The sequence below is a fragment of the Orycteropus afer genome, unplaced genomic scaffold, assembly GCF_000298275.1.
Source record: "Orycteropus afer afer isolate SDZICR_OR568_19922 unplaced genomic scaffold, OryAfe1.0 scaffold00304, whole genome shotgun sequence".
Classification (NCBI taxonomy): Eukaryota; Metazoa; Chordata; class Mammalia; order Tubulidentata; family Orycteropodidae; genus Orycteropus; species Orycteropus afer.
In genome coordinates this window covers 3,143,717-3,168,541 of record NW_006921891.1, presented here as the reverse complement: position 1 = coordinate 3,168,541, position 24,825 = coordinate 3,143,717, and the positions used below count along the sequence as shown (strand labels likewise).

General features: G+C 41.9%; 1 protein-coding gene across 1 annotated transcript in view; it reads right to left on the bottom strand.

Annotated features, from left to right (window-relative positions):
* Window positions 1-24,825, bottom strand: part of ARHGAP6 (Rho GTPase activating protein 6) — a 656,445-nt gene that overhangs the window by 24,110 nt on the left and 607,510 nt on the right. Inside the window, exons 6-9 of the mRNA XM_007951639.1 lie at window positions 21,601-21,656; window positions 18,946-19,096; window positions 17,954-18,102; window positions 10,848-11,027 (exon numbers count right to left, since the gene is read on the bottom strand). Of these exons, the coding sequence (XP_007949830.1) occupies window positions 10,848-11,027; window positions 17,954-18,102; window positions 18,946-19,096; window positions 21,601-21,656 (536 nt within the window). The remainder of the gene's footprint in view (window positions 1-10,847; window positions 11,028-17,953; window positions 18,103-18,945; window positions 19,097-21,600; window positions 21,657-24,825) is intronic.

Below are 24,825 nucleotides of genomic sequence, written 5' to 3'. Positions count from 1 at the left end.
GCTATGAATTGGAATCGACTCTACAGTAAGCAGTTTAAGGTCCCTGGGTGCTGCACGTGGTTTGTGACTGACTGTTAACCTGAAAGTGGGCATTCTAACCCACGCAGCAGCTCCACAGAAGAAAGCCCTGGTGACCTGCTTCCGTAAAGACTGCAGTCAAGAAAAACCTATGGAGCAGCTCTCCTCTGTAACACACTTAGGTCTCCATGAATCAAAAATAACTTGACATCAAGATATTCTTTGTTTATGTTTTAATTTTATGGAGCATACATGACTCTTGCTTCTTCACAAATGAAAATAGAAAAATTGAAGCTATAAACCTATGTATAATTTCTTCTTAAAAGACCCATGAAATCATTTTGACTTGGAGACCCTATTTACAAATAAATAAAAATATACAGTTAAAAAATGGGCATCCATGGATGTTGGGAAGGGTAGCTAATATGATGCTCCTATGTATTATGCAAGACTGGCTACAGTGTATGTAATGAATTGATCCAATCAATCCATGTATACCCCGTCTTGTTACAAAATGCAGCTTCAAAATTTGTAATGATGTAACTATGCTGAGTTATTATTTTTTTCTATTTTTTTAAAATAAAGTGATAGTTCCAGAATTTGGGGCCAGTGGGAAAATGAAGGCAAGGAGTTAGAAATGATGCCTGGAACTGACTTATAAAGCTCACCCAACAGCATCCAGTACTGCTGTCTGTTCGGTTGTCCTAATCGTGCCTCTTCTCTTCATCTATATTTGCAAATTCTCCTTCCAATCATTTAATAAAGGGTCAAACTACCCACTCAGTTCAACTGGATGAGCATTCATTTTCTATTAACTTAGATACTTAACAGAGAAACGAAAGTCCAATGAATAAACTGATAGGAAACAATAATTTATAGTAAGTAAGTAAGAAAGAACTATCCAGGCTGATCATTCACATATGGCCAAAATTAGGAAGCAGGATGCTATTGAAAGAACAAGAGTTGGCAGCCCCAAGGTCTAGTTTTGGCTCTGCTGCTTATAATTAATGTAAACTTGGCCACATCAGCGGTCTTCTTTAGGATTCAGTTCCTGCAGCTGAAAATCCAGACATATCCTACTTGTCTCATTTCTTCTATGGGGATATTACAGGGATCAAAGGGTGAGTGGGTGGCACGATGGGTGAAGGACTTGACTACGAACTGAAAGTTTGGTGGTGCAACCTTACCCAGAAGCACCTTGGAAGACAGGCCTGGTGATCTCCGTCTGAAAGACAGCAGCCATCAAAGCCCTATGGAGCAGTTCTTCCCTGCACACATGGGGTCGGCATGAGTCAGAATCCACTTGACAGTGACTAACAACAATGGGGATCAAAGCGGCTTTGGCAATTGAGTGGTAGAACACCTCTCATGGGGAAGAACCGGGTGTTGCCATGATGCTCAGCAGCTTCCAACATGGCCGCCAGACTAAGATAGACTCAGAAGAAAGGCATCATGATCTAATGCTGAAAATCAGCCAATGAAAACCCTATGGATCACAATAGTCTGATTCGTAACAGATCGTGGGGATGGAGCAGAGCAGAACTGGGCAGGGTTCCGTTTCACTGGGTTTGCCATGAGTCGGAGCCAACTCCTTGGCAACTAACAACAACGGAGATCAAAAGGACTAATGGATTTGAAAGTACTTCACCAATTGCAAAGAGGGTTAGTAATAAAAAGGTTTGTTAGAAATCGCTAATATGATTGTTACATTTAAAACCCAAAGAAAATATAAGAGCAGATAACATGGAGATGGCCAACGTTTGTTCTTGGATGCTTTTTCTTGACTAACAGTCATCCCTCACTGTCTCTCATCCTGTATGGGGGAGAAGCTTCACTCTCTCCTCTTTTGCTCAACACTTCTGGTAGGTAACTAAGTTAAGTGGTTTACTCTTGGTATGTCTCTGCTCCCAGTCTTCCTCTGAATTTTCAGAGTTACAGCCTGTGACCTCTCGGCCACTCAACTGCAATGGTTTTGAAGCCAGGCCACATGTAGCCTCCCCCTTCTGGTTCCTTCTCTTCCCCTAGACCTTGTGTTTTCTTGCTGGTCACATCATTGCAAGCTAAGTTTCCTGAGGGAAGAAATTATCTGTCTTGTCCACCTGGAACAGATACAGACTCCTAATGTTGTAGTTCTCTGTCAGCTAGTTTCCCTCACAGTGAAGGCAAGGCCATGGATGTCAATCCTGGCCAAGGTACCATGAGGGGGTTCAGGTAGAAACTTCTGGAAAAGGTTACAGATTTGCCCTTTCTAGTTTTTCTCCATATTGAAAAGAGATGCATAAGAGGAAACGTCTCTCTCACTGTATGTCATGATGGTTGCAAGAGATGCCATTAACTTCTGCGGTCATCTTACAGCTGAAGATGGCAGAGCAGAGAGAGTGAAAGTGTCCCTAAGGTGTTACAACTCTACCCTCCAAGCTTCGTCTTATGTGAGGTAATAGACTCTGATGGGTGAATAGTTGATTAGTCTCTTCCTTACAGCCCAATACATCCTAGCTGATGACCCTTCTTCCTCTTCTTACATTATCTTCTTGCTCTTTTATCTCCAGAAGTTTCTCTGCACACATCCATGACTCTTAATCACTTAATCACTCAATTTTATGCTCTTGAGAACATAGATCAGGGTGGTACTTTCAACTCAATGGACACTTAATAAATGTTGGTGGAATGGCTAAAAGTAGGAATAAAAAATGACACAGGAGTATTGGTCATGATGTACACGGGACATAATACCTTAGTCCAGATCTCTCTCTCTCTACCTCTGAGTGTTATCAATGTCTGGGGCTTCAGTTCTGAACCAGTTCTTCCCAGTTCAGTCATGTCCAACTAAGGGAAACTGGAAGGACCCAAATTTGTAAAATGTGCATGAACTGGAACGATAACTGAAATGGGAAAAATTATGGGTCAATACCTGGCTAGAAACTTACTTTCTCTCTTAGAAACAAGGGTAGCATGCATGCTGCATAGCAACCAATTCTCTTGATGAGCAGAGTCAGAAACAGTGGTGCCTGACTCAGAGATGGCAGTCAATCATGCCACTTTGAATGTGTGTTGCTCTTCACAGTCCTGTCAACAATCAAATCTCTGGCATCAGGCTCCTGAAAGGGCTAGCTATGCCTCTTCCAAGTCTCCTACTCCAGGGCTTTGACCTGAAATTTTTCCGACTCTGGTTCTCTTTCCACTTCAACCCATTTTTAAAATTCAGGTCTGTTCTAATTTTTCTGCATTGACTGGGACTAAAGCAGTTCAAACTGCTTCAAAGCTCTGACAATGTCAAGTTGTAGCAAACTCTTGCTCTTCATTTCTAGAATTTGAAAATAAATTTCATCTCCCAACTGATGATCATCAGAATCTTTCTAACAAGTTCTTATAAACTGTTCCTGTCAAGCACAACTCCATTGCTGTTGACTTGAATCTGACTCATAGCAACCTTACAGCGCAGAGTAGAACTGTCTCATAGGGTTCCCAAGGCTGTAATCTTTATGGAGGCAGACTGCCACATCTTCCTCTGGTGGAGTGCCTGATAGGTTTGAACTGCTGACCTTTCGATTAGCAGACAACCACTTAACCAGGGCACCACCAGTGCTCCTCCAATCAATACAAAAACCCTAAAAATACATCAATACAAAAACCCTAAAAAGTACAGCCCAGATGTTAAAGGTTTGTTTTTTTTTTTTTTTCCTTCTGAATTTTTCATATAACAAAATGGAAATTAAGGGGCACAGTAGTGAAAAATATGAAGGTTTTTTTTTTTAATCAACAAATTCTGCATGCATAAGGAAGCAAAATCCAGGCAAAAGACCATCTTCACTTGAAGTTTATTGTTTCACATCGAAATCTCTACTGGGTTTTAGTCAGTTATTTAGTAATTTTAGATATTTTCTAAGGGCACCATTTATGGATGTGTTTATCTGGAGCCTTGACTCCTCAGATTTTACTGTGTTCCTTCAAAGCATAATGCTATTCCAAAAATCAAAAGAACTTTGGCCTTTCCCGCTTCGGAGAATAAAATGTAAACAGTGCACATATGAAGGAATAAAACTGTCACAATTAAAATCCACCCTTCCAAATTAAAACAGAACCCTTGAATGATTGCCTGGGGTATAACTGCTGTGCTGTAGTTATTCCATAAACCACGGAGAGGGAAAATGGTGTGAGCTGTCTCCTTTTACTAAGTCACCATAGCAAGCCATTAAGGACTTCTAGAAGAGCACTTCCCAGGACCCAGCCTTTCTGCCCTAGCCACTGGGTTTAGGCACCAATCTGCCACTTCTCACTTGCCCAAGTATCCTGCTTTGGCATTTAAAACTCTTAACACTCCCCAAAGTCAGTAAATATCACTGGAAGTCATGGTGACATTTTTTAGTGAACAAATGCGTGGAAAGCAATCATAGAAGCTACAACATGGGCAGACCCAGCCGAGAACCTTCTGTGAGGCTCTTTTGTGGTGGGTTGGGGAGCCCAGGTGCGTTTGGAGGGTCCAGAAGCATTAAATTGGACAAACATTTCTCAAGTGGCCAATACGTGCCAGGAAGTATCTTTGGCAACTGGGGAGAAGAACTTTGGCCTCATGGACCTACACAAGGAATGATGCATATATGGACGACACAGAAATGTGAGTGGACTCTGTTCCATGGCAACGGCTCAAAGAAGGTGGGAACAGCCCAGGCAGGGTATGCTTCTGCTCCCTGCCTCCTGTGCATGACAACAATAGGGTCTGCATTCTTTCATGGCACACAGGGACAATGTGAACTGGCCTCATCAAGGACATGTCCTGCCTCCTGCAACCACCTGCTGGCTCAGGCATCAAGCAGGCTGGGACTATGATTAGTCCAGAGGGACTGCTGTTAAAGGTCTCCTTCACTCTTCATTTTCAGACTGGCTAAAATAAATGTTCTCTTTCTTTCCCCCTAAATGGACCCCACATACGAGATGCCACATCGAAGAGCCTCTTCTTCTGCATGGGGTGGCATCAGGCTGGAGAAGCAACTCATTGGCAGCTGCATGATCAGGCCAAGGAACTGGGCTTGTTGTGGTTGCCATCAAGTCGGCTCAGATTCCTGAGACCTTGTGTACTACAGAAGGAACCACTGCGTGGTCCTGCACCATCTTCATGATCGTGGGTACATTTGAGTCCACTGTTGTGACCCCTCTATATTTTGAGTGCCTTCCAATCTAGGGGCCTCATCATCTACCTCTATATATGACAAAGTTCTGTGGTGATCCATAGAGTTTTCATTTTGCTAATTTTTGCAAGTAGCACCAGGCATTTCTTTCCAGTCTGTCTTAGTTTGGAGGCTCTGCTGAAACCTGTCCACCACAGGTGACCCTATTGGCATTTGAAATACTGGTGACATAGCTTCCAGCATCACAGCAACACACAAGGCCCCACAGTCCAATACACTGACAGAGCAAACCAAATATATAATGGGAGCTCTGGTGGCGTAGTGCCTAAGGCATTAAATTTGGCTTAATCCATATGAAATAAGCCAATGATGTTCCAAATAACTGGCCCAAGCTCTGGCACATAAGTAAATATCACTGGAAGTCATGATGACATTTTTTAGTGAACAAATGCATGGAAAGCAATCATAGAAGCTACAACCTGGGCAGACCCAGCCGAGAACTTTCTGTGAGGCTCTTTTGTGGTGGGTTGGGGAGCCCAGGTGCGTTTGGAGGGTCCAGAAGCATTAAATTGGACAAACATTTCTCAAGTGGCCAATGCGTGCCAGGAAGTAGTTACTTTTACTATAGAAAAAATGAAACAGACATCATACATAATCATCTGGATACACTGTTAGGGCTGCTTTCCTGTTTGATGGCCTGGATCGTGCTTGTCTCCACTGACTTGGCATGCAAAAGAGATTTTAAGAAAATGGGATTTGCATCAGAGAATGAAGACAACACCAAGTAAAGCTTGGCTTCCTAGCTTGGAATCCTCATCCAGGCCTCTGACCCTTGCTCCCAGTTGTTCTCAGTTGAATTTCCCACGTGCACTGTGCTGGTCCCCATCTCAGGCTGACAACCCAACAAGAACACACTGGTTTTCCCACGTCTCTCGCCTGCCACTGCAGTCCAGACTTGTCATCAGCCCTCAAGGCTGTGCCTTCTCCTCCTCCCTACCCTCCCAAAAAAGAAGCCCTAGTAGGAATCACCTCATGCTGGCCCTTAGCTTGACTTGATGGTTTTCTCCTGCTTTGAAGCTCATATTAACTCCAAAAGCAATGATGAGTATTTTTCTGGGAGTACCAATAGCAGGTACAGAATGAACAACTTCCAGAACAATTAGTTATGTCAATGATTGAGTAGGTGAATGCTTTCTGCTTGAGATAACAGAGACCGTGTGTGTATTTGCTTGCTTCTGACGTTTTATTTCTCATGTTTCTGCAAACTGTCACTTTACATTGTGCAGCTTATAATTGCTTGTTGATAGCAGAATTGGAGGAGCATGATTTAAAAGTAAGGAAATTTAAGGCACTGGACCAAAGTCAATCAACCAGCCGAACAGAAACAAAACCCACATTTTTTCCCAGTAATAAATGGTTGCAAAATTTATTCAACAGATAATTACTGAATCCCCACCACCTAACGAGGCCTGTTCTAGCCTCGTCAGATATTTCAGTGAATAAAACAAACAAAAATCCCTGCCCTAATCATGTTTGCATCCTGTCAGGTTTCAATAAGCATACTAAATAAGTAGATTCTATAATGAGTTCAAAAAACACCAAACCCACAGCCTTCAAGTTGATTCCAACTCATAGTGACCTCCATTGGGTTTCTGACATGGTACATCTTTATGGAAGTAGATTGCCCACTCTTGCTTCTGTGGAGTGGCTGGGGGATTTGAACCACCAACCTTCTAGTTAGCAGTCAGATGCCTTAGGCACTGTGCTACCAGAGCTCCAAACCACTCTGATCACTTCGTGCTTGGGTTCTGTGGCAGAGGGTCATGATGGCTGTCATCAGGACATATTCCCAGCTCTAGCACTGTCAAACCAGTATCTGAAAAACAACCAATCAACACAAACAACTATATCCTAGCCAGACTCTCAAACCGGTGTCAGCCCCTGAATCCAGACGTCTCTTCTGGATTATGACCCAAAGCCAGGCCTTTTCCCACTAACTCAGGTATTGGCACTTGGGAGAGGCTTTCTCAGTATCAGAAAACGGACATTAAAATAGTGAGAACCAAATTCCATGGGTTACTACATTCTCTTAATCGATTCTTCTGTCCAGTCACTGCTTCCAGGGGACATTCTGCCTTCAAGGACAAGTTCACAATCAGCTTTTCTAGCACAGTGATGCTTCGAAGCTCACGAATCCCTCAAAGGACCGTAAAGTTTTGCAATTACTAACTACTTTTAACCAACAGATCCTTTCTAGTTTCATTCTTCCTTGTTTGAAAATATTGTCATAATTCTGGAAGCTTCTTTAAAGAAAAAAGAAAGAAAGAAACAACAAAAAATCAAAACCCACACTAACTATATACATGATGAAATGTTCGTCCGTCCACACAGGCAAACTTTTGCCAACCAACCATCAGCCTTGGTAGAACTAAGTTGATTTTGAAATGCCAAATATGCCAAGAGAAGCTAAAAGTTCTGTTTCTGGAATAAAAGAGTACTAGGGCAGAGAATCATGCAGTTTCTAACCTAGAAGTGCTCGTGGACATCACTCATTCTAACCCAGTCCTTTGAAATCTAAGCAGCAAGTGCTAGCGGAAAGAGGATTATGACAAAGTGTTCTGGTTCCAGAGCCAGTGTTCTTTCTACTGCTCCAGGCTTGGAATCTTTGACTCATCTCTCCATCCACGTTACTGTCCTTTTTCTCAATTTACAATTCCTATAATCAGCACAAGGAGAGTAAGCATGCTCCTGTTAAAGACCAACCTACTCTGAAAAAGTTACTCTGAATCCCTCCACGTCCAACCCTTTTCAAATGTTCAAGGAGTAAGAAGGAGTCCTGGTGCTGCAAGTGGTGAAATGATGGACTGCAGCTCAAACTCACCAGCCACTGTATGGGAGAAAGATGGGGCAGGCAGTCCCCTTCCATAAACATGACAGCCTTGGAAACTCTATGGAGCAGTTCTACTCTGTCCTATAGGATCTCCATGAGTTCGAATCCACTTGAGAGTAGTGGGTTAAGGAGTAAGAATTGGTAACACAGAAATCATATAAAATAGAACTGCCATGGAGTCATTCATGAATTCAAATACTATTTACTGTGCTCCCACCGTGTGCCGGACACAGGCTCAATGTAGTCAAGAAAACAGATGGAAGCAGATACAAATTCATCCCAGACTTTGCATTCCAGTGGGGAGGCATTAGCAGGACCCTAGTGGGGAGTCCCTAGTGGGAAGCCCTACCTTAGTGATGAAGGATAATGAAGAAACACAGTAGGGGAGGGGATAGAGAGAGTGGGGGTGGATGAGGCTTGCGATTTTAGAGAAGGTGGCCAGGAAAGGCTGAGTTGAAAAGTGAAGACCACAAATGGGGGACACAAACAGGAGCTCTCAACATCAATCCCAACAGAGAACAGCAAACCAACATCAGATTTGGAAAACGTTGGAAAAGTCGGCATACTGCTGCTTGTTATTTGCCAGCCTGTCAGAGGAGACATGAATGTTAACTCAACAGAGCTTCCAGATTGAGACACACTAGGAAGAATGTCTTGGTGGTCTACTTCCAAACATCAGCCATTGAAAACCCTACGAATCACAATGGTACAATTCACAACCAATCATGAGGATGGGGCCGAGCTGGGCAGAGTTTTGCTCCATTGTACATGGGGTCACCCGGAGTTGGAGCTGACCTGACAACAGCTCACAGCAACAACTGCTATCCTTAGGGCCCCAGGAGGTGGGGAATGGGAAGAAAAGGAATGCCACAGTCAAAATGGCGGCAGCTGTCCTTTCCAGAAGACCAGGAAGTGCTCTGTCAGTATCTGAGAGGAAAAGGAATGTCTGCTGGTTTGCGAAAGGACAGATACGCAGGAGACCTTTGCTCAGACTACAGAACTTAGAGAACAGAATGAGCATTGAAGAGACATATTTATTTTATTTTGTTGGAACAAAAAGCCAGAGAGCAGGAAATAATGCCAAGACTACTTGGCAAGAGGATACGTGACTTAAAACTTGAGGAAAATGTTGAAAAGTTCAGATAGTTGATTCATCCCAATATGTAATTAATTATGAAGATTTTGGCTGAAGTGTGAAATTTATATAGCGTCAATGATGCCATGCACCATTTTTGAGAGCATATTGTGTGCAACACAGAGAGAGTGCTTCAGAGACACAAAGAAGAGTGAAACATGGTCCCTCTACCTCAATGAACTTGTCACTGTGGTAAATCGATTTTCTCTTCCCCCTGGCACCCAGCCAGAACACATTTCCCAGCCTCCCTTGCCATTAGCTGTGGATTCTCAGTGAGCTCTGGACAATGGGATTTGACCAGATGTGAGGGATACTCCTTCTAGGTTTGGCCCATAAAATCCTAGGAGATGGCAGAGCCTCAAGGTGTAAGGAGCCAGGGTCCCTAAATCCCTACCTGGAAGGCTGTCCACCAAACATCTGATGAAACATTGCACCAGTGAGATATCTGTGTGCCTTATGTTGAAACACTGAGATTTGGGATGGCTCTCATTGCCTAATTAATACACTAAATACAGACTCTGGCAAGCACCATCTTTTTATTTCCCCCATTTCACAGCTGAAATTGATAATACTGAATGTGGAATTACTTGTTCATGATCACATAAGTCAGACACAGAGAGCAAGGATTCTGAACCAGTGGCCCTCAAGTTTACAAAAAGCTAATTGCATGTGAATAAATTTAGTGCAAGGTGCTTGATAAATACAGAAAGAACACTGAGGGGATGGAAAATGGGAAAGTAGCGGACTCTGATGTCACACAGGGCTCGAGTGGCCCTGGAGTGGAGCAGGTAGGATTGATGATGAAGGTTTGCAAACTGACAAGAGAAATGGGAGAAGGAATCTGGGGAACTTTCCATAAATTTCAACATGCAATCTGAGTGGTGAACAGATAGAGAAGAGAGTTGGCATTTGTTCTAATGATTCAAGGGAAGTTGGAGCAAGCGATGCAGTTTTATGAAGGAAAACAGGAACTGGTAATTCAATACAAATCAAAAAATATTTATTGAATGACTGCCAGATGGAGGGCCTTCCAAAAGTGTACAGAGGATACAGAGAGGAGATAACAAGGGCACAGCTCTTGTTTTAAACGAGTTTATAATCTACTAAAGGAATTAGTCATCAATGACCGTAACACAAAGTTGAGTAAGATAAACACTGTGAAAAAAAGTAATGGGGTTCAAGGTAGAGAGAAGTGACATTTCCCATAAATGACACGGGAAGGATAGGTGAAGGACAAGCAAAGTTTCATGCAGGAGGTAAGATGTCAAGATTGTTCTCGGAGAACTTGCCACCACAAGATGGTTACAAGAATACATGAGGGCCACACTTAGAATCCCAAAAGAAAGAGTTTCCACACCCTTTTCAGCATGGACACTGTTACATGAATAATTAAATGATTCCAAAGAGTGCTCATTGTTTAGGGGACAATAAAGTGAAATTTATCATTTTGGATATGCTTGTTTAAAAAGTGAAGTCACAGAGTCCCACAACATACAGTGAAATCATATGTTCTGGAAGTTTCGATTCCCACTGAAATTGCCTAGCTTCCCATGAAACTGAAGAATCAAATGACCAGCATCGCAGACCAGATGGAGATTGCACTCGAGTTTCACTATGCAGCCACAAAGCAACAGAAAGGTAATTCACCACGGTGTCACCCCTAAGAAGGGCCACCTACCATGAACAGGGCTTCGTAATTTTCTATCATTTTCTGCACCACAGCGATGATGGCAGTGCTGTCCTCAGCACGAGCCGAGCTCTGGACCGAGAACTCTTTGTCTGATGACTTCTGCTTGTGCAGCAGGTTGGGTCCAAATATGGTGGCCAAGTTCAGAGATGTCATTTTGTTCCCAGTGACCTATGGGAGGGGAGAACACAAGCCTGTGGGTATTCTGGCTTTACAAAATGCAAGATGGATCCATTCAGCAATGGAACATTTTTTCCTTTCCATTTTATGTTTTCCAGCAAGGACCACACTGTTCCCATCATAAAGATTGCATTATCTGATGCTTCTAACTAAGAGCCATTCCAGAGGCAAAGTAGAAACAGGTGCAGAAGTGCAAACAGTGAATGGACATATTTTTTCCAAAAAGCTTGACGGGGAAGGAGGAAGAAAGACGGCAGGAGCTAAGAGGTAGTACAGAGAGAAAAAGGGAATATTGTTTGACCTGAAGTATAAAAATATTACTTACATTCAATATATTAAAAATTAGCAAGTACAGGTAAGCGTAAAGAAATCAAAGTGCCCATGATCCCACCACTCCCAAGAACCAGCTGTTCATATTCTTCTCTATGTGTGTGTGTGTGTGTATACACACACACACACACACACACATGTCAGGCGAGCTCTGGTGGCATAGTGCCTTAGGTGTTTGACTGCTGACCAGAAGGCTGGCGGTTCAAACCCACCAGCCACTCTTCGGAAGGAAGACTGGGCAATATACTTCCATAGTGATACCGCCTCGGAAACCCAAGGAGGGATTGCTATGAGTCAGAGTGACTTGACGACAGTGAGTTTGTTTGCTTTTTAAATCTATATTATTATTCTCTTTTTGAAAACTGGGATCATAGTTTATATATTATCTGTAACCTGCTTATTGTTTCTTAATAATATGTTGCAGTCCTCTTTCTACTTCAACAAACCCTCTAGTGTCACCCTTGTTGGTCCCTAGCATTGTGTAGATTACAATATGATTTGCTGAACCACAACCAACTGATGGGCATTTACATTACTTTCAATATTCTGTCATCATAAACAATGGCACAAAGAATATCCTCACAAAGACATTTTGTGAACATGGCTGAGCACTATTGTAGGAGCAATCTCTACATGTGGAATTGTCATAACAAGGAATACGAGGGTTTCAAAAGTTTGGGATTCTTTTTACCTACTTACTTTATCTATCTATATCTATCCATCCATCCATCCATTTATCTATTCAGTTTTAAGATGGGAGAGATTATTTGGATACATTTTTCTAAGCCAGGGTTTCTTGGGGACAGATCCTGCTCAGTGGTGGTGGGGGGTGGGAGCTGTCCAATGTGTTGTAGGATGGTTAGCAGCATCCCTGCCCTCTACCCACTAGATACCAGGAGTATCCCTCTCCAACTCCAGTTCTGACAAGCAAGAATGTCTCCAGACATTGCCAAGTGTCCCCTGGGGGACAAAATGCCCTGTAGAAAAAAAAAAAAAAAAACAGAAAACCAAACCTGTTGCCATTGAGTCAATCCTGACTCACAGTGACCTTGTAGGATAGAGTAGAAATGTTCTACAGAGTTTCCAAGGCTGTCATCTTTACAGAAGCAAACTGCCACCTTTCTCCCATGAGAACCATTGGTCGAGGTGCATTCTTATTTCATTGTCAACATTAGTTAAAATCCCAGGCACATAAGTATGGAAGTGGCTGCTTGCTGGGCAGACTTTGCCTGGGCCAATCTGCATGGATTTGAAAAACATGCACAAAGGAAACCTGGAGGTGCAGTGGTTAAAGCATTCGGCTGCTAACCAAACACTAGGTGATTCGAACCCACCAGCTGCTCCAAGGAAGGAAGATGAGGCAGTCTACTTCCATAAAGATTTACAGCCTTGGAAACCCCATGGGGCAGATCTATTCTGTCCTCTAGTGGTGCTATGAGTTCGAATTGACTCAATAGCAGTGGGTTTGGTTTTGGTTTGATAGGTGCACAGCACAGAATTCAAGAGTTCCAAGTGACAGTCAAGAACAGGCCTCCCGAGTCGTGCCGTGACCCGAGGAGCCCAGAGTTGGCAGTCTTCTCCCTGGAACCCCAGCATGGACCTTGGGTTCCATGATTTTCAGAAGGCAGTTGGTAGCTAAATGAAATTGTGTCCCATGCTGAACACCGGGAGTTTTAAGCAGTGCACCCTTTCTGTATGATGGCTTATTTTTTATTTCATGGAAGAAACACAACAGTTTTTCATTACTTTTGCTGGAAATTCATGACTAAGGATAAAATCAAATATGTACAACTTTCAAATTCTTCCCCTTAGAACTAAGAGGCATTGGGGATCCTTCCCTACCCCCAAAATAGGATTAGGGTTCTCCCTCTCTCCTTTTTTAACATTAACAAATAAAAGATTTTGTTTTCTTGTGAAACTGTGTTTAGCAGAAGGATGATCGAGCTGTTTCCTCTCTGTCCTTCTCCTGTTGCTATTTTGGGAATGTAACGCAATCCGTCTGTAAAATCACATCAGTTGCAGCTGTGGACCAAGCCATTCCTTGCTGCACGTTGTTAATGTTTTATTTGTTTTTCTTTTTAAACTGGAAGGCAGACTTTGACCCTTGCTCTCCATATTGACCTGTGTATAATCGTATATATACATGTATATAAATATGAATATGCATATACAAGAAGGCCTGGTGGTGCAGTGGTTAAGTACTTGGCTGCTAACTGAAAGGTCAGCTGTTCAAACCCACAAGCAGCTCCACAGGAGAAAGATGAGGCAGTCTGCATTGGTAAAGATTTCTGCCTTGGAAAGCCAATGGGGCAGTTCTACTCTGTCCCAGAGGGTTGCTGCGAGTCAGACATGTATACACATGTAGAGGTCCTGGGTGGTGCTCAGCTACTGACCGAGAGGTTGGTGGTTTGAATCCACCCAGTGGCACTGCTGAAGAAAGGCCTGGCAATCTACTGCCATAAGATTATAGCCCATGAAAACCCTATAGAGTGCGGTTCTACTGATACCAATGGGGGCACCATGAGTCAAAGTCAACTCAACTGCCATGTTTTCTTATATACGCATGTGTAACATATAAAATACAAATACTATATAAACATGAATACATGTGATATAAATATACAAATACAGAAATAGACAAAACAGAAATATAAAATACGAATATACACACACACGTAGCTATGTCTAGGAAGTACAAGTGCACTTGATGATGGGCTATTATTTAATTAGCCAGCAAATTCAAGGACAAGTTTGTTCTTCATGGACTAAGCCTCCGAGCTCATTTCTGAGCCTAAGGGGAAGAGCTCACATTGACGAGAAGCCTCACAGGGATTGTCACACCAGGCTGGGGGCTTTCCACAGGCTATTCCACCTCTTTGTCCTTAGAAGCTTCTGCAACACTGCTGTTCTTGTCCTTATTTTTTTGGAGGAGGGTAGTGACACCCAGAGCTGACAGCTGGGAGGTGGCAGAGATGGGTAGCAGGTGGCCGCACCCTGTTCCTTGGCAGACCCAGTCACAGCGTGGGCAATGGGAACACTGGCTTTAAAGCAGGGCAGGGACACAGGCCTTCATCTTAGTTGCAAAGTTTAAGGGGGCACCAAAAGACTCAGTCATCAAGCTAAATCATATTGGAATGCTAAATACTGAAAAATCAAAATGAATGCAGATAGATCTATGAAGACCGAGTATTTTTGGAGGCCCCTTGAATTCTGCTCTCAAGCACTCTCCTCACTCTTATGCTAAAGTCCCAAAGCCAACCTTCCATTTCCTAGTGGCATCTTCCTCCCCAAAGATCAGTAACCATACTCTCTGTTGAGGGTCTGTAAGTTCTTGTTCACCTCATAGGCTACTTAAGAAAGGAATGAAAGCTATGGATTCTCTCATCAGAAAAGTGCATTTTCACATTTTCCATGCAATGCCAGGGGGTTCTTGGACTTCCTGAAAAGACACTCCTCAAGGCTGTTTCAATTTTATCCCTGTAATATTCTTTCTAGAAGAAATAAAATCTTTCTTACAGTTGGGAATATCTCCTTCCCCTAAGGAGCAAAGCAAATAGCAAACTAAACAAAACAGAATAAAATAAAACAAACAAAACAGAGCAAAACACCACAACTCAATAAAAGACCACTAGATTTTTGTTTTCCAAAAAAAGCACTGATGGACTAGTGAACAGTTTTTCTCATGCCCTCCTCTGAAACATCTTTATTTGAAAACTAACCAACACCTATTAGAAAGGAAATATTTGGTTCATTTAGGTCCCTGAGTGGCTCAAATCATATGCATTTGATTACTAACCTAAAGGCTGGAGATTCCAACCAATCCAACAGTGCCAGGGAAGAAAGGCCTGGTGATCTGTTTCCATACAGATCACAGCCAAAGAACACTATGGAGCAGTTCTACTCTTTACATGTGGGGTTGCCCTGCATCAGAATTGACTTGACGGCAACAGGTTTGGTTTGGGTTTGATTTTATGTACATTTTACAGATGAAAAACCAAGCCCACTCCCGCCAACCTCTGTTGTCTCTCCTCTTTTGCCCTTTTATAATGACAAGACCATGTAGCAAGGTGTTGGCAGAGTCTGTGTGAGCCTCAAGCTTCTCCAAGCTCTGGTTCAGCAGTATTCCATGTTTCAGTCCATAAAGCAACTACCCAACAAAGAGATAGTATTGAACACAAACTAACAAATAGAGAAGAGAAAAAGTTGAAAATCACTTTCTTGACCACATTTTGCAATGTAATTCTCACCCTTGCTACAGTGTTTGATTATTACTTCTTCATTTGGATACAAGGCTTAGGTCCAGATTGTCTAGAAACCTTTGCAACCCCTTGGAGTCTTGTACAACTTTGCTGGTAACAGGAGGTTTTCAGATTCCTTAGGATAAACCAGTCTTCTCAACCACCATGCAGTGACATCTCAGAAACTGTGATTTCCAAGGTGCAAGTAAGAAAACCAGGTTTAGGAAGGCCAATGGATTCGTGCCAAAACACATGGCTAGTGATTTAGAGAGCTCCTAAGTGCTTTCAACATGGAGTGATTTTGTTTCCAGGGGACATGTGGCCAGGTCTGGAGACATTTTTGGTTGTCACACTGGGGAGGGAGGACTACAGTCTAGTGGGAAAAGGCCTAGAATGCTGCTAAACATCCTACAATGCACAGGACAGCCCTACCACAGGGAAGGATCCAGCTAAGAAAACCAGAGGTAGGCCTCCAGTACAGGTCTAAATCGTATTCTATATGTATGTTCTTGGTTAGTTAGGCTGGCTTGGATTGGAGGCAAAGCTGAGAGTTTTTTAGTCATGGGATTGACCCCACCACAAGCCAATACGATGACTGTGTGAATTGGAAAAAAAAAAAAAAAAAAAGCCCCTTCCCCAAGACATTTTACTGCCATTGGCTGGGATGTTGTTCTAATAGCTATGTAAATCTATAGTGACTGGGGCACATGGCATCACCCATTGACCTATAACATGCACATATATGCAAGCGGAAGTGGAGTCTCCCAGCGGGACACTGGATAAGTCACTCAAGCCTTTAGGCCTTCAGTTTCTATCTGCAATACATAGGGACAACGAGATCTCTCTTACCTGTTAGGACGAACAGTGACAACATGGTATATGGAAAGCCACTAGCATGATGCTGGGACATGGCAGGAGATACATAAATAGCAGCTCATGTTCCAGCATACTACCTTGACACCCAGACAGGAGATAGAACTACTTAGCAATTATGAGAATTACACTACAGCCATCACCGAGCTGGGTGTGCTGAAGGAATGCTTCAGGCCCATAGTATTAAGTCTGCAGCCAGGAGAGGTCTCAGGAATTACAACTACTCGAGTGATAAATGGCAAATTCAGGGGAATTCTATTCTCTCTCCAACATGGAGGATAAGGATAAGAAATATGGAATTGTCTTTCTGTATTAAATTGGAAAAAAAAATACATATGACTATGTTCTTCTACTTCTGTAGTGATACTGCCTCGGAAACCCAAGGAGGAGTTGCTATGAGTTGGGTCCAACTTGATGGCACATAACAACAACAACAATGTTCTTTGGGAAAAAGATTTGAGTATCTCATGAAGTTGAACCTACAATACACCTGAGTTCTGCTTAACAAGGATTAAGGATTTGATTTATAACAAAAATTTCAGTGGTTAAGTACATTTGGGAAGCCTCTGGCTTCTTGTTGATTTATAAAGCATGCTAGCATATTGAAGGGCCTGATGTTTCTGGGGAATCCAAGGTCAGGGGGAAGTAAGATTGCCTGGTTTCAAAGAAGAAAGCTGGTTTCCTGTTAAGGTAACAATGAAATAGGTAGCATGGTAGTAAGTCACTTAAAATTAGGCTAGCATAAGGGTGAAATCGAAAAACGCCTTGGAGCATGTTAGTCAGGCCAAAGGGAGCTAGAGCCCAAGTCCTCAGATGGAGTCACACCAGCATATCACTAAAGAGTCTATGGGACTGTGCAGATCGTCTTCCCCAGGTGACACCATGTTGCACTGAGACACCATGGCAATGATCACTTTAGCAGACCTCCTAGGTCCCTCTCCAACTGATTCTGGAAGCAGGTTTGATCCCCCACTGGATAGAGCCAGTCCCTACATTGAGGGGAGGGTTGAAGGAGAGAAAGGACCCCTCTCAAGAGAGACACTGGAATTCTAGCTACTAGGGCACATGGGAACTCCATAAACTGAAAGAATGAAGAGGTGACATCATATTTGGACTTCAAATGAGTTGCAAGGACAACAATGTCCCCACACCCATTACTCTACATTCTCCTGATTGCAAGTACCTCTGAAACTCTTTGCTTGTCTTCCTCACACAAATGGAAATTCAGGGGCTTGAGTAGAGCATCAGTGACAGCCTCATTGGGAAGCATCCTTGAGAACCTATAAGGAGGTGAGCGGCCCATGTGCTCTGAGGAGCTGTCCCTCCAGACAAAGCCCAGCAGTAGTTCTCTTCCTACACAGTCAAAGAAGTCAGGGGAGGGGATGTCATTTCATCCCAGTTTGACCATATTTGTTGCTCATCCTTTGAAAGTAAGGAAAAGAGTAACAGCATCTCCAGCAGTGAAGGGGGGCATACCTCTTGCCCGTCTTTGCTGATGTTGTCATCAGCGTGCTTGGCCACGATGGAGAGGAACTGCAGGAGCCGGTGGAGAGTGTCGCAGTTGCAGGGAGGTAGAAGGTAGATGAGGAGTTGTAGGGTGCCCAACTGTTCCTCTGGCTCCAACACTAAACAAGGCAAAAAGAGGCACTGTAAGTCAGGGTGCATATACCACTCAAGTCGTATTCCATTCATTCATCCACTTTCCCATTGGGTTAGCAAGGTTGCAGTACAGCTCTCTGAAGGATATAAAGATGGATTAGACCTGGGGAAATGGAACAAGTAGAGAAATCATGATGATCCAAGTTGGAAAGGTCACTTAATTTTCCTTACTTGCTTCTCCCTCCTTTTCCGGACATAACTCATCACTTACTTTATGGATTTCAATCGTTCATTGTTGGTAAAAATAACAATGACTGAGAATTGGTGAAGATTCTGGGCTTTCTCTCTATCGTGGTCCTGTATTAATGGAGGCTTCCCAGAGTCTATCCCTCCTCCCCATCACCTCTGCTTCTCCTCTGTGGCATCTGTATCTACAGCCCAGAGCAGCCATATTTAAAGTCCTGGCATGGGATATACCATTGGGCTTCCCTGTCCACCCCTCTCTGGGTTTCTGCGACTCTCTCTTTTTTTTGTACCAGAAATGCAAACTTATTTTTAGGGACAGACTTAATGCGAACTCTTACCAGTACTCCAAAGCATCAATTTATATAGCACTTTCTACAGTCTTAGAGGTCATTTGAAAGCATCCCAAATTCTTCTTGGCTATTTTCATTTCTTTTATGGCAACTTTCTTCTTGCTAATTCTCCCTAGGGTAAATTCCAGAAAATTCCTGAAATAGCCCGCTCATTGGAGACCAATAAATAAAGACAAAAAAATTATTGGGGCAAACATGCACAAGGCTTTGATGAATGAGTTGGACAGGCTGGAATTCCAGGGGTACTTTCCAGCAAAGGGCTGCCTTACGTACAGAGAGTGTTGATGAAGGCCGTGTACAGCTCCCGGGTGAGAAGGGGGTCCGGCATGTCCCTCAGGAACTCCTTCAACAAGGCAGCCACATCATGGACGCTGTGCTCCTCTTCCAGAGAGACATCAATCCCACGGTCAAATTCCTCCCGTAACTGGAAAAGAATGGTTTGGGTGGTGGTCACATAACACCATACCTCAACATTCAGTTCCCAGCAAAAGAAGTGCTTTGGCATGCAGCATCCGGTGTTAAATTCGAGCAGACCCCAAAGAAAAGAAGCAAACAACATGTCGCCTTGATCTGCAGAGTCTGTGGAACCCAGCCATAAATATAGTATATAATTTTTTAAATGCATTATTAAGTAAAACTATCTGTGGGTTGACTGCTGCTGATGCAAGCAGAAGGGCTCGATAACGACAACCAGAAGGTTGAGAGGAACAGCTACGGGGTGGAGGAGAGCTTAGGCCAACTCTAAACGTGGGAAGGAGTCATTCATCACACAGCCTTTCTGCATGTCAGCAATCCTGCCATGTTGGAAGTTTGAAATTCTACAGAGGTACTTGACAAGGTAGCAACAAGCTTTTTCTTCAGACAATGAAACTCAAAACCCTGATAAGCCATCATGACTAACGCTTGAAAGATGACAATCATGAAATAAAAGTGGTCTTAGATTTGTCAAAGTAGCCTTATTAACAATTCCCAGAAGGATTCTTTGCTGTAATAATTATACTAGGGCTATTAGCATCTATAGCAGCAGGAACCTACAATAGCAAGAAGGGATTAATACTTCCCCATCCTACTTTCATCCCTGACAATTCAACTTCATGGATGTTGAAGTTCATGTATTCTCTGCTGTAGAATTACATGCGTTCATCATCCTACTCTATTAGTAAGAATTCATTAGCTCAGTCCCTCATTTATTCATTCATTTTACAAAGACTTATTGCACACTTCCTATGAGCCCTTTTATGAACCCTAGAAATATGGTGGCAAATGAAAAGGTAAAGTATCTCCCTTCTTCCAGCTCCCAGGCTGGTAGAGAGATAGGTGATTAGCAGGTAATCCCACAAATGACTAGTTCTTAATACAGTGACAAATGTTCTGAAGAGCACGTGTATGCTGTTAAGAAGCAATATAACAAGATAGAATGGCCAATGACAGTATATTTTGTACTTCAAATTGAACTGACCGTTAATTATGTTGATTGGATCATCTATCCTTAAATATTTCTTCTTCACTCTCTGTGCAAAGATTCTCTGCTTGGTGGATATAACTGATAAATCATTGTTGATCTTGCAACCTCTCCTCCTGAGAAGACTACTCACCACTGCCTTGAAGGGTTGACTGACTTCAGATAACATGCCCTCAGCATGCATCAGGTATGCAGAATGAAGACCACTGCCATCAGCACCACTCTGACTTGCAATGACCCAAACCCACCATCTTTCTTTTCTGAGCACACACACATGCAGGAAAAATGGAGAGAGGAGAAGTTTTCTATGGACTGGTTAATGGATGTGATCTTGAAACAAGGTTCTTAAGCTCTCTAAGCCTGAAAAGAAGTAGATGAAAGAAGCTACTCTTATGGCTGGTGGGTGGAGTCAGTGAGATAATGTTTGTGAAAATACTCTCTAGTTCTGTACAAGTGACAGACCTACAAATGTCACTCTTCTATCTTTCTTCCTGCGAGTTCTATGGTCAAACGTTGACAGTTCTTAAACAGTCTCTTGTGTGAGTGTTAAACAAAAACCAACCAACCGAACAAATGGAAAACACTTCTTTTGAAAGTCCCTTTTATCTTGACAAAAAAGGTACAAGGAGATATTTATTTCAGGTAGTTTCAATAATAACAAACAGCATTTCTTCAGCTCTATCAAACTAAAAATTATTTTGTCTTGGCTTCATTATTGAGTGTTTGAGTTTTTTATTTTCTTCTGTTGGAACCAATAGAGGGAAAATAACATTTTAATTCTCTGTCAGCCAACAAATGAATTCTTTTCTTAAAGGATGCTTTGCCTTTTCTGAAGCATGTATGAATGCAGATACCTGCCCAATCATAGGATCCTACTCCTGATGGTCTAATATCAAACTTTTGTTGCAAGAATGTGACACAATAGCCAAGGTCACCAGTGGGTGCAGACCCCTACAGGAGAAATGAACTGGGGAACAATAATTCTAGGGAAACTTAAGAATTATTTATTTCTGAGAAGGTAAGCTATAAACATAGCATGATAAGAACATTAATGGCATTTTGCATATCGTTTTTTTTTTATAGCAATAATGGTCCTTTACAATTATTTTCTATTTACTATCACTTGCTGATCAGGTATTCTCTGAATCTCCTACTTTATGGCTCAATAAGATGATTACAAATTAGTTTTGTTTGGTTGGCCATAATGGAAACATTCAGACACCTTCCTTTTAAGCATTTGGTCCTAAGTCGATGACAACCTTTCTGAGTTTCTTAGTTGTTGCTTTTCACCCCTTGGGACTCAGAATCAACTCGAGGGGAATAGTTTTGCTTTGTTTTCCCCCAGTTAGGTAGGAAGGTAAAGAAAACATATTCAGAAGAGGATCTGCATAAGCTTGAACTCCGTACAAGGTAATTCAGTGGGAAGTCAAATGACACATACAGTATAATCTTCACTGTTCACTTACTTGTCTCACTCTCTTTTTTGAGCTTCCAACTCGGAATATCCCCACTGTCTGGAGACCTGCAAAGAAGCAAACAAAATCAACAGTCCAGTTTTAGTACTTGGAATTCGAGGAAATCAAACAGAAACAAAACAGAATACCAGTGCAGTGGCGTAACATGGACAGCAATAGGATTTGAAGCATTTACTTCTTATTCTACATGTTATCTCAGACTATTATGCATCAAAATCAACTGGATAGCAGTGGGTTTTTGGTTTATGTATCTTCTCCAAAAGGAATTCTGGTGGCACAGTGGTTAAAGCAGCTTGGCTGCTAACCCAAAGGTCGGTGGTTTGAATCCCCAAGCCACTCCATGGGAGAATGATGAGGCAGTCTGCTTCCATAAAGATTGGTAGCACAGTGGTTAAAGCAACCGACTGTGAAGCAAAAGTTCAGTGGTTCAAACCCACAAGCCACTCCATGGGAGAATGATGAGGCAGTCTGCTTCCATAAAGATTTACAGCCTTAGAAACTCTATGGGGCACTTTGTTTCCAGGTTTCTGATGAAACATTTCCATAGGATATTATATATGCCCATGCTTTCGCCATATGAAGGAAGATAATGTAGCATTTCTTTGTTGTTTAGAATAATGATTTCAGCATGAATTTTATTTGAATTTTTAGTTCTTGTTTCAATTTCTAAAATAGATCTTTCTTGTTTTTCTGATCAAGTGCTTTTTGAAGAAAATCTAGAAAAATGTAAGAAATAAAATATTTTTAAAATTACCTGAGGTAGCAGAAATAATCACTCATATATTTTGGGTTATTTCTTTCCTGTATGTATGTGAGTGTGTATGTGTGTGTATATATTACATAGTTGAGATTATATTATGTGTTTTTTTAATGCTTGTGTTTTCATTCAACATTATGCCACTAGAATTTTCATGCTTGTAAAAATCATCTATGACATGGTTGTGCAGAATTTACTTCCTATTCCCCTCCAAAAGGCATACAAATCCCTCAACACATGCCCACTATTTTTGGTGTTATAAATGACCCTACTACGAACAGCTCTGTACATACGTCTTTGGCTCCTTTTCTAATATTTTCAGGATCAAGTTCTAGAAGTGAGATTATAGGATCGATGCATACAGCAAAGAGTTATCTGGCCCTAAACATCAATACTACTGAGGTTGAGAAATTCTGATGTAAAAGATTGTGTGTGTGTGTGCATGTGTGTGTGCGTGTGTGCATGTGTGTGTTGTGGGCCATCAAGTTAATTCCAACTGATACTGACTCTATAGGACAGAGTAAAACTGACCCATGGGGTTCGCAAGGCTGTAATCTTTATGGAAACAGATTGCCAGGTCTTTTCTCTGCAGAGAGGCTGGTGTGTTCGAACTGCTGACCTTTCAGTTAGCAACTGAGCACTTAATCACTGCTCCACCAGGGCTCCTTTGTAAAAGATTAGGTCTCTTAAAACAAACAAATCATATCGTATCACACATTAATGTGTTTAACAATGGCTTCTTACGATTTTCTGTTGGCATCCGTGTAAGTTTCATAAACCGTGACAGGCTAATACGCCTTTTAGGTCTCTTGAGCTACATGTTTCCCCTCTCTGTTTATTTTTTCCATGTAATTTGTTTGATGAAGAAATGGAATTGATTTCCCACTGTGGATTTCTCCACCGTCTGGGTGTGGACACACTGTGCTGTCAATTACATACCCTTCTTGTCCTTTTATTTAATGTACAGTGATAACCCACTGCCGTCAAGTCAACTCCAACTCATAGCAACCTTGTAGGACAGAGTAGAACTGCCCCGTAGAGTTTTCAAGTCTGTAATCTTTATGAAAGCAGATTGTCACATCCTTCTCCCATGGAGCAGCTGGAGGCTTCAAACTGCCCACCTTTCAGGCAGCAGCCGAGTGCTTAATCATTTCACCACCAGGACTCCTATCTCTTGGTGGAGCTTTACAACTTTCTTCCTAGGAGTGTCTTTTTATTACAGACATTCCAGGTATATTACATTGCTGATGTTAATATGAATGAATTGTTTTAATATTATCACATAACTGATTATTGCCATTATATAAGAAACTGAAAACTTTTTCTATTATTTATTTTATGATCTTGCCATGTTATGTATTAAGTATAAGACTTTTTTTTTTTAGTGTTTTCTAAGGTCTTTTTTTTAAAAAAAAAAAAAGAAAGGAAAAGAAAGGATAACATCCATAAACACCCCATTTATCGGTTCTGTATCTTGTGTTATCCTAAATTTCTAGAAGAATTTGAGTGTTATGGTAAGAGGCTCGTTATTGTTAATTTGTATAGGCACATATTGGTGCTTTGCTCTTGGGTATGATGTAACTTGGTGTCTATTTTCAATAGACTCCTGGGCCCTCCTGGTTGCTGCTATTGATATGTTGGCTTCCTACCTATGGCCAACCCTCATCCTAATGTATTGCTTATATCTCATTGGGAGCTTGAAAGAAGGATAATCAAGCCATTTGGAATCAAGTACAGAATTCTATTTCTTCCTCTGTAAAATATGCATAATACATATCCACCACAAAGGGTTTGGGGAGGATTTAATTAATCAATGCATATAAGATGCTTAGAATAATATTTGTTACATAGTATAATACATAAAGAAATGTATGGAATGAATGGAATGAGTTTTCTACATGTAAAATGAAAGATGTTAATATCATACTAGGGAGCTCTTGTGATATAGTGCCTAAGGCATTTGGCTGCTAACCAAAAGGTCAGTGGTTCAAACCCACCAGCCGCTCCACAGGGGAAACAGGAGGCAGTCTTCTTCTGTAAAGATTTATAGCCTTGGAAACTCAATGGGGGTCACTACGAATCAGAATTGATTCAATGTCAGTGAATTAGTTTTTTATTGGGGGGAGGGGTTTAAATAATTAAAACTTTTCCTGCTCTTATTTTCTTATTATCCAATAGTTTTTGAATAGTTGAAATTCCTGGATAATCGAAATCTCACCTAAGGGCATTTTCTACACAGGTAGGGCTGCTATTCAGTTGGCTGAATTCATCCAGACCACTCAGAAATGTTCATTTCTATGACATTATTTACTCAGTTATAGCACTTTCCACTCATTAAAAGTGAATGCTGTTAAGCTTATGCACAGGGAGATAGCTCAGGGGGGAGGAGCGCATAGAGGGAGGGACACAGGGAAGAGGTAACTATCGGGAGGAAGTACGAGGGGAGATGTTGCATTGTG